Source organism: Hyperolius riggenbachi, chromosome 2, assembly GCF_040937935.1.
Source record: "Hyperolius riggenbachi isolate aHypRig1 chromosome 2, aHypRig1.pri, whole genome shotgun sequence".
NCBI classification, from domain to species: Eukaryota; Metazoa; Chordata; class Amphibia; order Anura; family Hyperoliidae; genus Hyperolius; species Hyperolius riggenbachi.
In genome coordinates this window covers 55,707,121-55,719,596 of record NC_090647.1, presented here as the reverse complement: position 1 = coordinate 55,719,596, position 12,476 = coordinate 55,707,121, and the positions used below count along the sequence as shown (strand labels likewise).

Genomic DNA, 12,476 nt, shown 5'->3' with positions numbered 1-12,476 from the left:
CTTCTCCACGGTTTTGGCTGTGTTAAAGAGGAGCTGTTAGGTATAAGGTCTCAGAGAAAATGAACACATATATCAGTAGCTAAAGATTGGCTGTACTTACATTACATATGCATTTCACTGTCCACGTTTGGATTTCACAGTATTTTTATATAGTATATGCAGAGATTGATGCTCCTGACAGCTCATGGCAGGTTCCATGTTTGTCTGTCTTCTATGAAGCCAAATGTGTCGTCATGTCCTGCCTGCTTCCTGATCACAGAAAACCTCGTACTGAATAACACAGTGTGCAGTGAATATTAATTAGCCATGTGGCTAGGAACAATAGCGTGCTCCTGCAGTGTACTCTGCCCGGAGATTTATCAGTGCTACGCGCTGGACTGATTACAAGCTGCTGAAACTCGATCCTGTAACGTCTCATTAGCAGCCAAGGGGAGGGCCCCAGAATGCTTTGCAGTATGGTATGCGGCTTGCGTCCTGCTTGGGTCTAACAGCTTTGCTGATAAGCACACATCAAAGGTAAGAGAGATTTTTATCTTCAGTAATGCCTTTTTGGCTTCCTTCTAAACTGTTTAACACAGAAGAATAGAGGTTTAAATTAGCTTCTGCAGCCTGACAGTTACTCTTTAAGAACTAGCCTATTCTCTCTACACCACTTGCAGATTCTGTCTACCTCCTGGTGGTAAGCCTGCTTGTTGTTCTCACTAACAAGGCCAACAATTGTGGTATCGTCCGCAAATTTGATGGATTTTGATAGAGTCCACTGTGGATGTGCAGTTGTTCGTGTAAAGAATTGGTAACAGAATTGGTGACAGGATGCAGCCCTAAGGGGCTCCAATGTTGGTCACTCTGGGTCGGGAGGATATGTCGCCCAGTTTAACCTCCCTGGCGGTAAGCCCGAGCTGAGCTCGGGCTATGCCGCGCAGGGGGAGATCTCAGCCCCTGGTGGGGCGATTTTCATTTTGTAAATTGCTGTGCGCGCAGCCAGCACTTTGCTAGCCGCGCGCACAGCTTGATCGCCGCCGCTCTGCGGCGATCGGCCGCACGCAGCGGCTGAAGAGGGCCCCCCCCCCCGCCAGAGCCCTGCGCTGCCCGGATCAATGAGTTCCGGGCAGCGCTATGGGCTGGATCGTGTGTCCCTGACGTCAGGACGTCGGCTGACGTCCATGACGTCATCCCGATCGTCGCCATGGCGACAGGAGAAGCCAAACAGGGGAACGCGTTGTATACGCGTTCCCCTGTTTGCTATTGTTGCCGGCGGCGATCGGACTAGAGGGCCACATGCGCCCTCTAGTGGTGTTTCATGTAGCTACCACTCTGGTAGCTTTACATGAAACTTTAAAAAAAAAAATAAAAAAAATTGGAATTCTGCAATTTTTGCAGAAAAAATTACCCGCCAAGGAGGTTAACAACCTGGGACCTGTTCGAGAGAAAGTCCATGATGGGGAATAGGATGGACTCTGAGCTCCAGGAGAAGAATTCTAGCGTATGAGTCCGGCCTGTCTAGGTGGTCAGTGATAAACTCCAGGCCGATGTTAATAGCATCATCAGTGGACCTGTTTGCTCTGTATGCGAACTGGAGATGGTCCAGTCGGTCCAGAGTAGCGTTCTTGAGCAGATACGGGAGCGTTCTTGAGCAGATACGGGACCGTTATTTTTATTGAATGTCATGTCATATCCCACTTTAACATTTCATGTAATCTATTTTCCTTTAAATCAGTAACCAGAGTTAAAGTGACACTGAAGTGAAAAAAAAACTTATGATGTAATGATTTGTATGTGTAGTACTGATAATTTAATATAACACTAGTAGCAAAGAAAATAATCTCATAGTTCAATTTTTTTTTTTTAATTTTATAATATTGCATAATTCTGTCATATTTGCAATTAAAAATGACACTGTGTTTTAAACTATAAAATAAGCAGAGCTAATGACTCTTTCTGCTTCCCTGCAGTATCTTATCTTAAAGGAACACTATTAAACCAAGTGTTCTAAAATAACACTGTACAAATAATGTCTAAGTAGCTGTGTAAACATTTTCCTACTTTTAATGTTAAATAACAGAGGCAAAAGCTGTAATTCATTGTGTGTAGATTTTAGCTGTTTGGAATGTCTCATTTGCATAGGTGAGTCTCTGCAGTCTGACATGCTAAGAACAGTGTAATATTGAAGCAGAGTTATATGCAATGGTTCTGGTATCAGGTTTCACACACTATTACAAATGTTTATGTTGCACATAAGATACATTTCCTCTGCTTTCTGCAGACAGCTCTCAGAGATGGGCAGCTGCTAAGAGCTTCCTCTTACACATAGGGTTAACAGATGGAGTTGGAGGGAATCCCCGCTCCTCTCACGGTTCACTGGCCAGTCACAATCCAGCTAATCAGCGTCAGGAAAGTGTGAAAGGAATTTGATAACAGTAAACAAACAGATTTGCAGTCAAATGTATACACCTGTACTTAACAGCACTTCCCAAACAATTCCTATCTCAATTGAAAAAAAACAGCCACCCAAATTAGGTCGGAGAGCTCAGAGAAGCCCTTTTGCATAAATAACTGGTAACTGCTACGTGTACTGGTAACGGTATTAGACTCATATATGTACTACTAATATTTTATTTCTTAGCTGTACTACACAGTAGAGTCAAATTCATGTAGTTGCCCACCTCCTTTTTCCTGCATACTGTAAGTCCCGCCTCCTCATGTAACACATTGGTTGTCACTGTAATGCAGGGATGTCATTAAATTTAGCTCACACAGATATTTTCAACAGCAGTAGAGAAACATTTCTCTTTTTAATTTATTTATTTTTTTCTTTCCACCCAGAATCTCTCTGATCCTCGCACTCTACCACTGACATCCAGTTGGAAGAAATATCCACTCTTTTTTGGAACTGCTGTTTTTGCCTTTGAAGGGATAGGAGTGGTAAGGTTCACTTTCATTTCTAAAAACAGATGTCTCAAAGAGGAACTGTAATGAAAATACTGTAATAAATAAATAAAATTATTTTTTTTTTTATATTCATTTACAAATTATTTTGTCAGTGTTTGCTCATCGTAAAATCTTTCCTTTCCCTGATTTACATTCTGAAATGTATCACCGGTTTGCGACATCTTTAGTCCTGTCGGGTGCAGCTCTGCGGAATGTTTGCTTCTAAGAATTCCAAAGGCAGTAAAAACAATACCTGGTCTCCGAAAATACTCTGGGAGAATTCTGCATAGCATAGTTCCTAACTGTCTCTTTTTCAGAGGGACAGTCCCTCTTTGGAAAGCAAATTCCTTTGTCCCTTTCTTTCATTTCTCCCTCTTTCAGGACTGATTTACAGATTTATGTAAATATATGTATTTTTCTACTGAAAAATGTGTTAAAGGGACTCTGAGCAGTAGATAGAATAAAAAATGTCACTTACCTGGGGCTACCTCCAGCCCACTGTAGGCTGCAAGGTTCCCTGGCGTCGTCCTGGCTCTTTTCTGTGTCCCGGCGACACCCGGGCCGGATGTCGGGCAGGCTCTTACTTGATGCATGGTGTCATCACGCCGGCCGCTACGCATCATCACGCCGGCCGGCGTGACAATCCTGTGCATGCGCGGTTCAGAATTAGAAAACCGCACATGTGCAGGACTGCTACGCCGGCCGGCGTGATGATGCGTAGCGGGCGGCGTTATGACACCATGCGTCAAGATCCAGGAACAGCCAGCCCAACAACCGGCACGGGTGTCGCCGGTAACGGGAGCCGCCGGAGGGACACGGAAAGGATGAACCCAGGGGAGTGGCTGGTCATTCCCACCCCCTGGGCGAGTATAAAAGAAGCCATGTTCTGCCATTATCGTTTGGCTGCTATCATGTTATGAGCTTATATGCTATGTCGCTATACTTGTTGTTTTAGAATGTAAATTTTACACCTTATCACTTTGGCACTTATCTTTGGCACTTTATCCCTTGAAAAAGCTCCGCTAATGGAGTGAAACATGTTGGGTTGTTTGGTGGGGTGTGTGTAACTTTTATATTTATCTCTTGATGCTAGAGGACCTGGGATAAGGCAACTCCTTCTTTATCCATGTATTGCTAGACTGCACAGGCCCAGCATCTTTTTGCAAGCTATTTTGAGCAATTAGACAGCCAAATATCTCGATTTTTAATATTTATTAAAAGTTAAGTTTTACTGTATCAGTAAGCAGGATTTCTTGTAGTATATGGACACGGAAAAGAGCCAGGAGGACCTCGCGGCCTACGGTGAGCTGGATTATTTTTATTCTATCTACTGCTCGGGGTCCCTTTTAACTGGCTCCAAACTTTATTCCCATCCTTTAAATTGATATATTTCTTATTTTCAAATGCTAAAGTGAAAATAAACTTTTAATATAATGATTTGTATGTGTAGTACTGCTAAGCAATAAAACATTATTAGCACAGATATGAGTCTCATATTGTTTCCAGTAAAGGAAGAGTTAAAGGGATACTGTAGGGGGTCTGGGGAAAATGAGCTGAACTTACCCGGGGCTTCTAATGGTCCCCCGCAGACATCCTGTGCCCGTGCAGCCACTCACCGATGCTCCAGCCCCGACTCCGGTTCACTTCTGAAATTTCAGACTTTAAAGTCTGAAATCCACTGCGCCTGCGTTGCCGTGTCCTCGCTCCCGCTGATGTCACCAGGAGCGTGCTGCTGAGGCCCAGTATGGTCTGCGACTGCGCAGTATGCTCCTGGTGACATCAGCGGGAGCGAGAACACGGCAACGCAGGCGCAGTGGTTTTCAGACTTTAAAGTCTGAAATTCCAGAAGTGAACCGGAGGCGGGGCTGGAGCATGGGTGAGTGGCTGCACGGGCACAGGATGTCTGTGGGGGACCATTAGAAGCCTCGGGTAAGTTCAACTCATTTTCCCCCAACCCCCCTACAGTATCCCTTTAAGAAACTTCAGTTGTTGTTTGTGCAAAAGACCTTCTGTGAGCTCTGCGACTTTATAAAGTCATGGACAGCACTGTCTTTTGAAGCACTTATCGCAACTGTCTCTCATTGTTTCTTCTTTGTTTATGGTTTTTCTACACAGAAAAGTTCAAAGGGTCACTAGCTTGCTCTGTGAAATCATTTAAAATGCTGAGTGTATTGTGGAAACTGCAGTTATTAGAGAATGATGCAATGTTATAAAAAAAAGCGTAATTGGGAAGGCGGAGCTACGGACGGCAAACTTATCCTGTAAGCGGTCCCTTGCTGATCCCTGCCGACTAGCCACGTGGGCGCGGGTAGATCGCGGGACAGAACGCAGACATCGGAGTAAGGGGATCCCCTCAACCTGCGCAAGTACCTGAGACATGTGCAGGTCGTGAGTACGCATTCAGGACACTTGGGGCAGCTGGTGGAGTTGCGGTGGGCGGGAGAACAGGGGCGTTTAACCCAGCCAAGCACTCTCAGCCAACCTTCATGATCACTTGCCATTTTTTGAGGTGCTGCAGCACTAACTCTGCATGTTTTTTGAATAGACTGCAAGCTTTCTATTGATGCATGGCTAAAATTAACTATCTGGCTTCTATGCTGGTAACCAAAGCTGGACATTCAAGCTGATTGATGTGCTTTTGCCACTAATAACCTGCCGCTTGCCTGCAAGGTCTATCTACTGCCTGCTTGAATTAACTGTCTTGGACCACACAGACATATCAACTAAGATCTGTGACATCCATATTACTGAATACACACGGTTCGTTCCCGCATCGAATGCGCGGCTCGACTCCCGACGAATCTATTATTCCCGAACATTTCCGAGCGCATTTCGATGATTTTTATGTCGATTGCCATGTAAAGTATGGCAAATCGACCTAATGATCCATCGAACCGCGAATCAGACATATCGGAAATAAACGAATAGACGGGAATCGAGCGGCGCATCGACGGGAATCGAGTGCAGGAACGAACCGTGTGTATCCAGCATATAAATGATGATGTTTATTGAAAGTCATGAAGAGACTGTTACATTGTGGCCAGGAGCAGTTCTTTGAACAAGCCTGATGTGCAGTCTAGCTGCAGCATTTCCTCAAGTAGCACTCGCTGAATTGTGTCTATAGGTTGCATGCAAGTGCAGTTGTGTGTGTGTGTTGGAACCCCTTGGATGGATGGTGTGAGAGTTTGTGCAGTCCAATCAACTGATTTTTAAACGATTTTATTTATTGTGGTGATCGTGTGTCACACTGATGGCTGTCAAATAAAGATTTTGTATTTTTGGAAATGTGAGGTCTAGATTCATCTTCTTTTTGTCCCAGTACTCTAGGGTGGCTACATTCAGCAATATATAGATATAGGAAGTGTTTTTTAATACTGAAAACACAGAAATTACTGTAAAAGTGGGTATCCTGAATCATTTGCTGCATTCTACTCTCACTACAGTAACTCTTAAGTACAGTACCAATTAAGTTAAAGATGCTGCCTGCAGAGCAAAGCATACAAATCCCAGGCTTGTAGTTGGGGCTCTCTCCTGGAGACAACACAAATAAGCAGTTTATTAACGTCTTTTCAGAATCAGAATCTTTATTATCGCCAAGCACGACTGGGTCGTGCCTGGGATTGGTCTTGGCACGTACAGGGTACTGATACAGGATATAGATACAGATACAGGACAAGTCAAGCAGTCAGAAAGGAACAGAACATAGTTGCAACACAAAAATAAAAAAAACACCCCCCCAAAAAAAGTCAGCTTGAGCTAGGGCGCCGTCTATCCACGTGCAGAGTGCCTCAGTGTAGACATGGTGTTATGGTGTGGGGATGGGCAGTTACGTGGAGAGAGTTCAGAAGGTTGACAGCCGAGGGAAAGAAACTGTTTTTATGCCTTGAGGTCTTGGTGAAGATGGACCGGAACCGGAGCCTCCGGCTCGAGGGTAGCTGACTAAAGAAGCGATGGCCTGGGTGTGAGGGATCGCTGGTGATCTTTAATGCTCTGGAGTACAGCCTGGAGTGGTAAAGGAGGTCCAGTGAGGGAAGGGATCTCCCGATGATCCTCTCCACTGATCTGATGACCCTCTGCAGTTTGAGTCTGTCGCTGGCAAAGGAGCTGGCGTACCAAACCAGGATGGAAGAGCATAGGACAGATTTGATTGTAGCGGAGTAGAAGTTTGTCAGAAGTTTTTGGGCCATACCAAACTTTTTTAGTTGGCGGAGAAAGAACAGTCGCTGTTGGGCTTTCCTCTGTGTGGAGGCAGTTGTGGCCTTCCACCGCAGGTCATTTGAGATGGTTGTGCCCAGAAGACGGACGCTGGGGACTTTTTCCACCTCCTTGCCATCGATGCAGATTGGATGCGGGGTGGAGGCGCATCTCATGAAATCAACAATCATCTCCACAGTTTTCGCTGTGTTTAGGACCAATCCGTTCTCTCTGCACCAGTGACAGACACCTTTGACCTGGTGGCGCTGCTCCTTCTCATCGTTATTGGTGATGAGACCGACAATGGTCGTGTCGTCAGCGAATTTGATTTAAATAAGTGGCCTGTGCGCTCCTCCAAACTAATCCTCCTCACTAGTGTAGCTACAGCGCGGATTAATATAACCCCCAACGCCAACTGAGTACTATATTGTGTTAAAGTGCTGGATCGCTACACCTGAGAGGGTGTCAGCCCCCCTAAACAATAGAAGAGGGAGAGGTGAAGCGCTCAGCAACACTTACACGTGAATAAAATATTCTTGCAGGAACAGATATTAATTCTAACAAACCGATAAGCACTTGTTAGCACAGCACTAATCCAGTACGTATCACAATGCTAGATTGGCACCATTACACAGAGACATACAATAGGACATAAAGTGGAAAAAGTCCACCTGTGAAAAAGGTTTCCAAAAAAAAAAGGTAAAGATAAAAATTACAATGAATAATTAGTTCTCTGAACCATTGGCTGCCACCTGGATGCACAATCCACTTAAATTGGGTCCATGAAAAAGTTCCACAGCATAGATAAGTTCACAGTGCTTGGCTTTGAAATCCCCCTAATTATACCGATCCATACAAGTAGGCTGAAGTACTCTTACCATCAAAAATGGCTGATTGTATTACAGATCAGCAGACAGGGCATGCATGTATTTGTAGTCCCTTGAACTGGACTCCCCTTCTTCCTAAGTGAAGCTCAAACAAAAGGACAACATAGCGTAATCCCGTTTCAACATACGGATCAGAAACTACCACCAGTGCTCACAGCGTGCCTCCTCTAGTTTTAACACCACAGTGAACAATAGGAGAAATGCACGCTCGTCTATTACACTGGCTGATCCTGTGCTGACCAGCTATGCACGCTTTCTAATCAGAAGATTCTTCAGAACTGCATCCGGACCTTTAAAACTCAGAAGACAGTGCTCCCATAGCATAATTCCGTTTAATAATTTAAAAAGAATACAAAGTATTGCACTCACAAGTGTTAAAATTCTATGCGCATATAAAACATTAGGACGTCCTCACCGCCGCAGCCTTCATTGAGCGTCTCCTCACACCGCTGCTGAGACCCCGCCCTACCGGTTTCGTCATATGACTCATCAGGGGCATGTCCTCAGTCGGGTGAGGGGACGCTATATGCACGCTCTATGTAAATTAGTAATTTACATAGAGCGTGCATATAGCGTCCCCTCACCCGACTGAGGACATGCCCCTGATGAGTCATATGACGAAACCGGTAGGGCGGGGTCTCAGCAGCGGTGTGAGGAGACGCTCAATGAAGGCTGCGGCGGTGAGGACGTCCTAATGTTTTATATGCGCATAGAATTTTAACACTTGTGAGTGCAATACTTTGTATTCTTTTTAAATTATTAAACGGAATTATGCTATGGGAGCACTGTCTTCTGAGTTTTAAAGGTCCGGATGCAGTTCTGAAGAATCTTCTGATTAGAAAGCGTGCATAGCTGGTCAGCACAGGATCAGCCAGTGTAATAGACGAGCGTGCATTTCTCCTATTGTTCACTGTGGTGTTAAAACTAGAGGAGGCACGCTGTGAGCACTGGTGGTAGTTTCTGATCCGTATGTTGAAACGGGATTACGCTATGTTGTCCTTTTGTTTGAGCTTCACTTAGGAAGAAGGGGAGTCCAGTTCAAGGGACTACAAATACATGCATGCCCTGTCTGCTGATCTGTAATACAATCAGCCATTTTTGATGGTAAGAGTACTTCAGCCTACTTGTATGGATCGGTATAATTAGGGGGATTTCAAAGCCAAGCACTGTGAACTTATCTATGCTGTGGAACTTTTTCATGGACCCAATTTAAGTGGATTGTGCATCCAGGTGGCAGCCAATGGTTCAGAGAACTAATTATTCATTGTAATTTTTATCTTTACCTTTTTTTTTTGGAAACCTTTTTCACAGGTGGACTTTTTCCACTTTATGTCCTATTGTATGTCTCTGTGTAATGGTGCCAATCTAGCATTGTGATACGTACTGGATTAGTGCTGTGCTAACAAGTGCTTATCGGTTTGTTAGAATTAATATCTGTTCCTGCAAGAATATTTTATTCACGTGTAAGTGTTGCTGAGCGCTTCACCTCTCACTCTTCTAGCGAATTTGATTACTTTAACAGAGTCTGACGTGGATTTGCAGTTGTTCGTATATAGAGAGAACAGAAACGGCGACAGGACGCAGCCTTGTGGAGCTCCTGTGTTGGTGATCCTATGTTGTGAGGAGATAGTGCCCAGCCCAACAACCTGGGACCTGTTGGAGAGGAAGTCCGTGATCCACAGTCGTAGGGTGGGGTGGACCCCTATCGCGGCAAGATTGTCTTGCAGTATTTTGGGGCTGATGGTATTGAATGCTGAGCTGAAGTCCAGTAGGAGGATCCTGGCGTAGGAGTCTGGTCTGTCCAGGTGATCATAGACCAGCTCCAAGCAGATGTTAATGGCATCGTCAGTGGACCTGTTCGCTCTGTACGCGAACTGGTTCTGTCTAGCAGTCCCTCTGTGGAGTGCTTAAGGAGGGGGAGCACCATGCTTTCAAAAGCTTTCATGATCACGGATGTAAGTGCCACGGGCCTGAAGTTGTTAAGGTCGAGGATTCCCTGCTTTTTGGGGACAGGGATAATTGTGGACCTCTTGAAGCACGCGGGTACTTTGCCACCCTGGAGGGACCTCGTGAAGATGGAAGAGAGGGTGGGAGCAAGCTGACGAGCGCAAGTTTTCAGGCAGGCTGGTGACACTCCGTCCGGGCCAGAGGCTTTCCTAGCATTTAGTCTTAGCAAGTGTTTCAGCACCTCCGCCTCACCCACTGATGGTAGGGGTGAGTTTGGGCCCAGGGCGTCAATGTCAGAGGATTGTGCAGGCGGCTGTGGGAGTCCTGCAGGTGTTGGCTGGTTCTCAAATCTGCAGTAGAAGTCGCTGAGACTCTCTGCCAGCTCAGTGCTGGGTGTAGCATGCTGAGGGGGAGGCTTGTAGTTGGTGACAGCCTTAAGCCCTTTCCATACAGCTCGTGAGTCGTTTGAGAAGAGGTTCTGTTCCAGCTTTTCCGCGTAGCACTTCTTTGCGGACCTCAGTTCTCTGTTTAGGTCGTTTCTTGCCCTCTTGTAGTCCTCCTGGTTGCCGGACTTGTGTGCAGCTTCTTTGCTGCGTCGCAGTTGTCGTAGTGTTTTTGAGAACCACGGTTTATCGTTTGGATATAGTTTGAAGGATTTTGTAGGGATGCAGGAGTTCTTGCAGAAGCCAATGTACGAGGATACGTTGTCTGCCCACTCGTCCAGGTTAGGCGATTCCTGAGCCTTCCAGTCTGTGCAGTCAAAACAGGCCTGAAGTTGTAGTTTAACCTCACTTGACCACACCTTGAAGGATCTGGTGACAGGTTTTGAGGTTTCCATGCGCCTTTTGTAAGTAGGTACCAGGTGGATGTTGCAGTGGTCAGATGAGCCTAGTGCTGCCCACGGTGTCGCTTTGTATGCATCTTTCAGGACCGTGTAGCAATGGTCGAGGGTGTTGGCATTCCTGGTGGGGCAGGTGATGTGCTGGTGGAAGCAGGGCAGCTCATTTCGGAGGTTGGCCTTGTTGAAATCCCCCAAGATAATGAACACCGAGTCCGGGAGGGCCGTCTCCCACTGCATGATGGTATCACTGAGATCACGCAGGGCATCATTTACCTCTGCATCAGTAGGGATATACACCCCCGTGAGGACGTAGGAGGAGAAATCCCTGGGCGAGTAGGTTGGCCTGCAATTGATGAGGAGGAGTTCTAGATCTGAGGTGCATTTCTTGGCCAGTACAGAGGTGTTTGAGCACCAGGCGGAGCTGATGTAGAAGCAGATGCCGCCCCTTTTCTTTTCCCCAGAGAGGGTGCTGTCACAGTCTGCTCAGATGAGGCTGAAGCCTGGGAGCTGGAGGGCACTCTCAGGGATGTCGTCATGAAGCCACGTTTCGGTAAAGCAAAAGACTGGGGTGTTGTTACCAAGTTCCCTCCTGTCACTGAGGAGTCTCAGTTCATCTAGCTTGTTAGGGAGGGAGCGGACGTTTGCTAGGAGGACCGCGGGGATGGATGACCGCAGGCCTCTCCTCTTCAGCCTTGCCCGAACACCTGATCGACAGTCCCTGCGGCGATGGTTGGTGCGGGGCCAGGACGTAGAAGCGGTGATTTCTTGGACGTGGTTCCAAACAGAGTTGGTCAGGAGCCTGTCCCCTGGGTGTAGGGCTGAGATATGTTCCCATCTGAGTAGCTGTGCTCTGGAGTAGGTGGTACGAGGGGGGTGGAGTAGCGTTGGAGGCATGGATGGTAGCCCAGCACAGTGCGACACGGAATGTTCACCAGTATAGTATTAGTGCGCACAGAATTGCGCTAACAGGCCGTCTGTTAGACATAGATGTAAAAACAACATGTGCAATAACAGTCCATCCGCCATGGGACACAGATGTAAGAGGCGAGTGCAATAACAGTCCATCAGCAGTGTGACACAGATGCAAAAAGCATGTGCAATCATAGCCCATCCGCAGTGCGACACAGATGTAAGGGGCATGTGCAGTAACGGTCCATCAGCAGTGTGACACAGATGTAGAGGCGAGTGCAATAACAGTCCATCCGCAGTGTGACACAGATGTAAGAGGCGAGTGCAATAACAGTCCATCCGCCATGTGACACAGATGTAAGAGGCGAGTGCAATAACAGTCCATCAGCAGTGTGACACAGATGCAAAAAGCATGTGCAATCATAGCCCATCCGCAGTGCGACACAGATGTAAGGGGCATGTGCAGTAACGGTCCATCAGCAGTGTGACACAGATGTAGAGGCGAGTGCAATAACAGTCCATCCGCAGTGCGACACAGATGTAAGGGGCATGTGCAATCACAGCCCATCCGCAGTGCGACACAGATGTAAGGGGCATGTGCAATAACAGTCCATCAGCAGTGCGACACAGATGTAAGGGGCATGTGCAATAACAGTCCATCAGCAGTGCAACACAGATGTGGCAGCAGACATTCAGCAGTGTGGCGCAGGCACTATAACAGGCCATCCGTAGTGCAGTAGCGGTGTAATACAGTCCACAAGCTGGCAGCG

At 46.5% G+C, this 12,476-nt stretch overlaps 1 protein-coding gene across 2 annotated transcripts in view; it reads left to right on the top strand.

The window, feature by feature from the left end:
* SLC36A4 (solute carrier family 36 member 4) overlaps nt 1-12,476 on the top strand; it is a 594,695-nt gene that overhangs the window by 111,539 nt on the left and 470,680 nt on the right. For both annotated transcript variants that reach the window (XM_068264886.1, XM_068264887.1), the window contains exon 8: nt 2,824-2,922. In XM_068264886.1, coding sequence (XP_068120987.1) covers nt 2,824-2,922 — 99 coding nt within the window. The remainder of the gene's footprint in view (nt 1-2,823; nt 2,923-12,476) is intronic.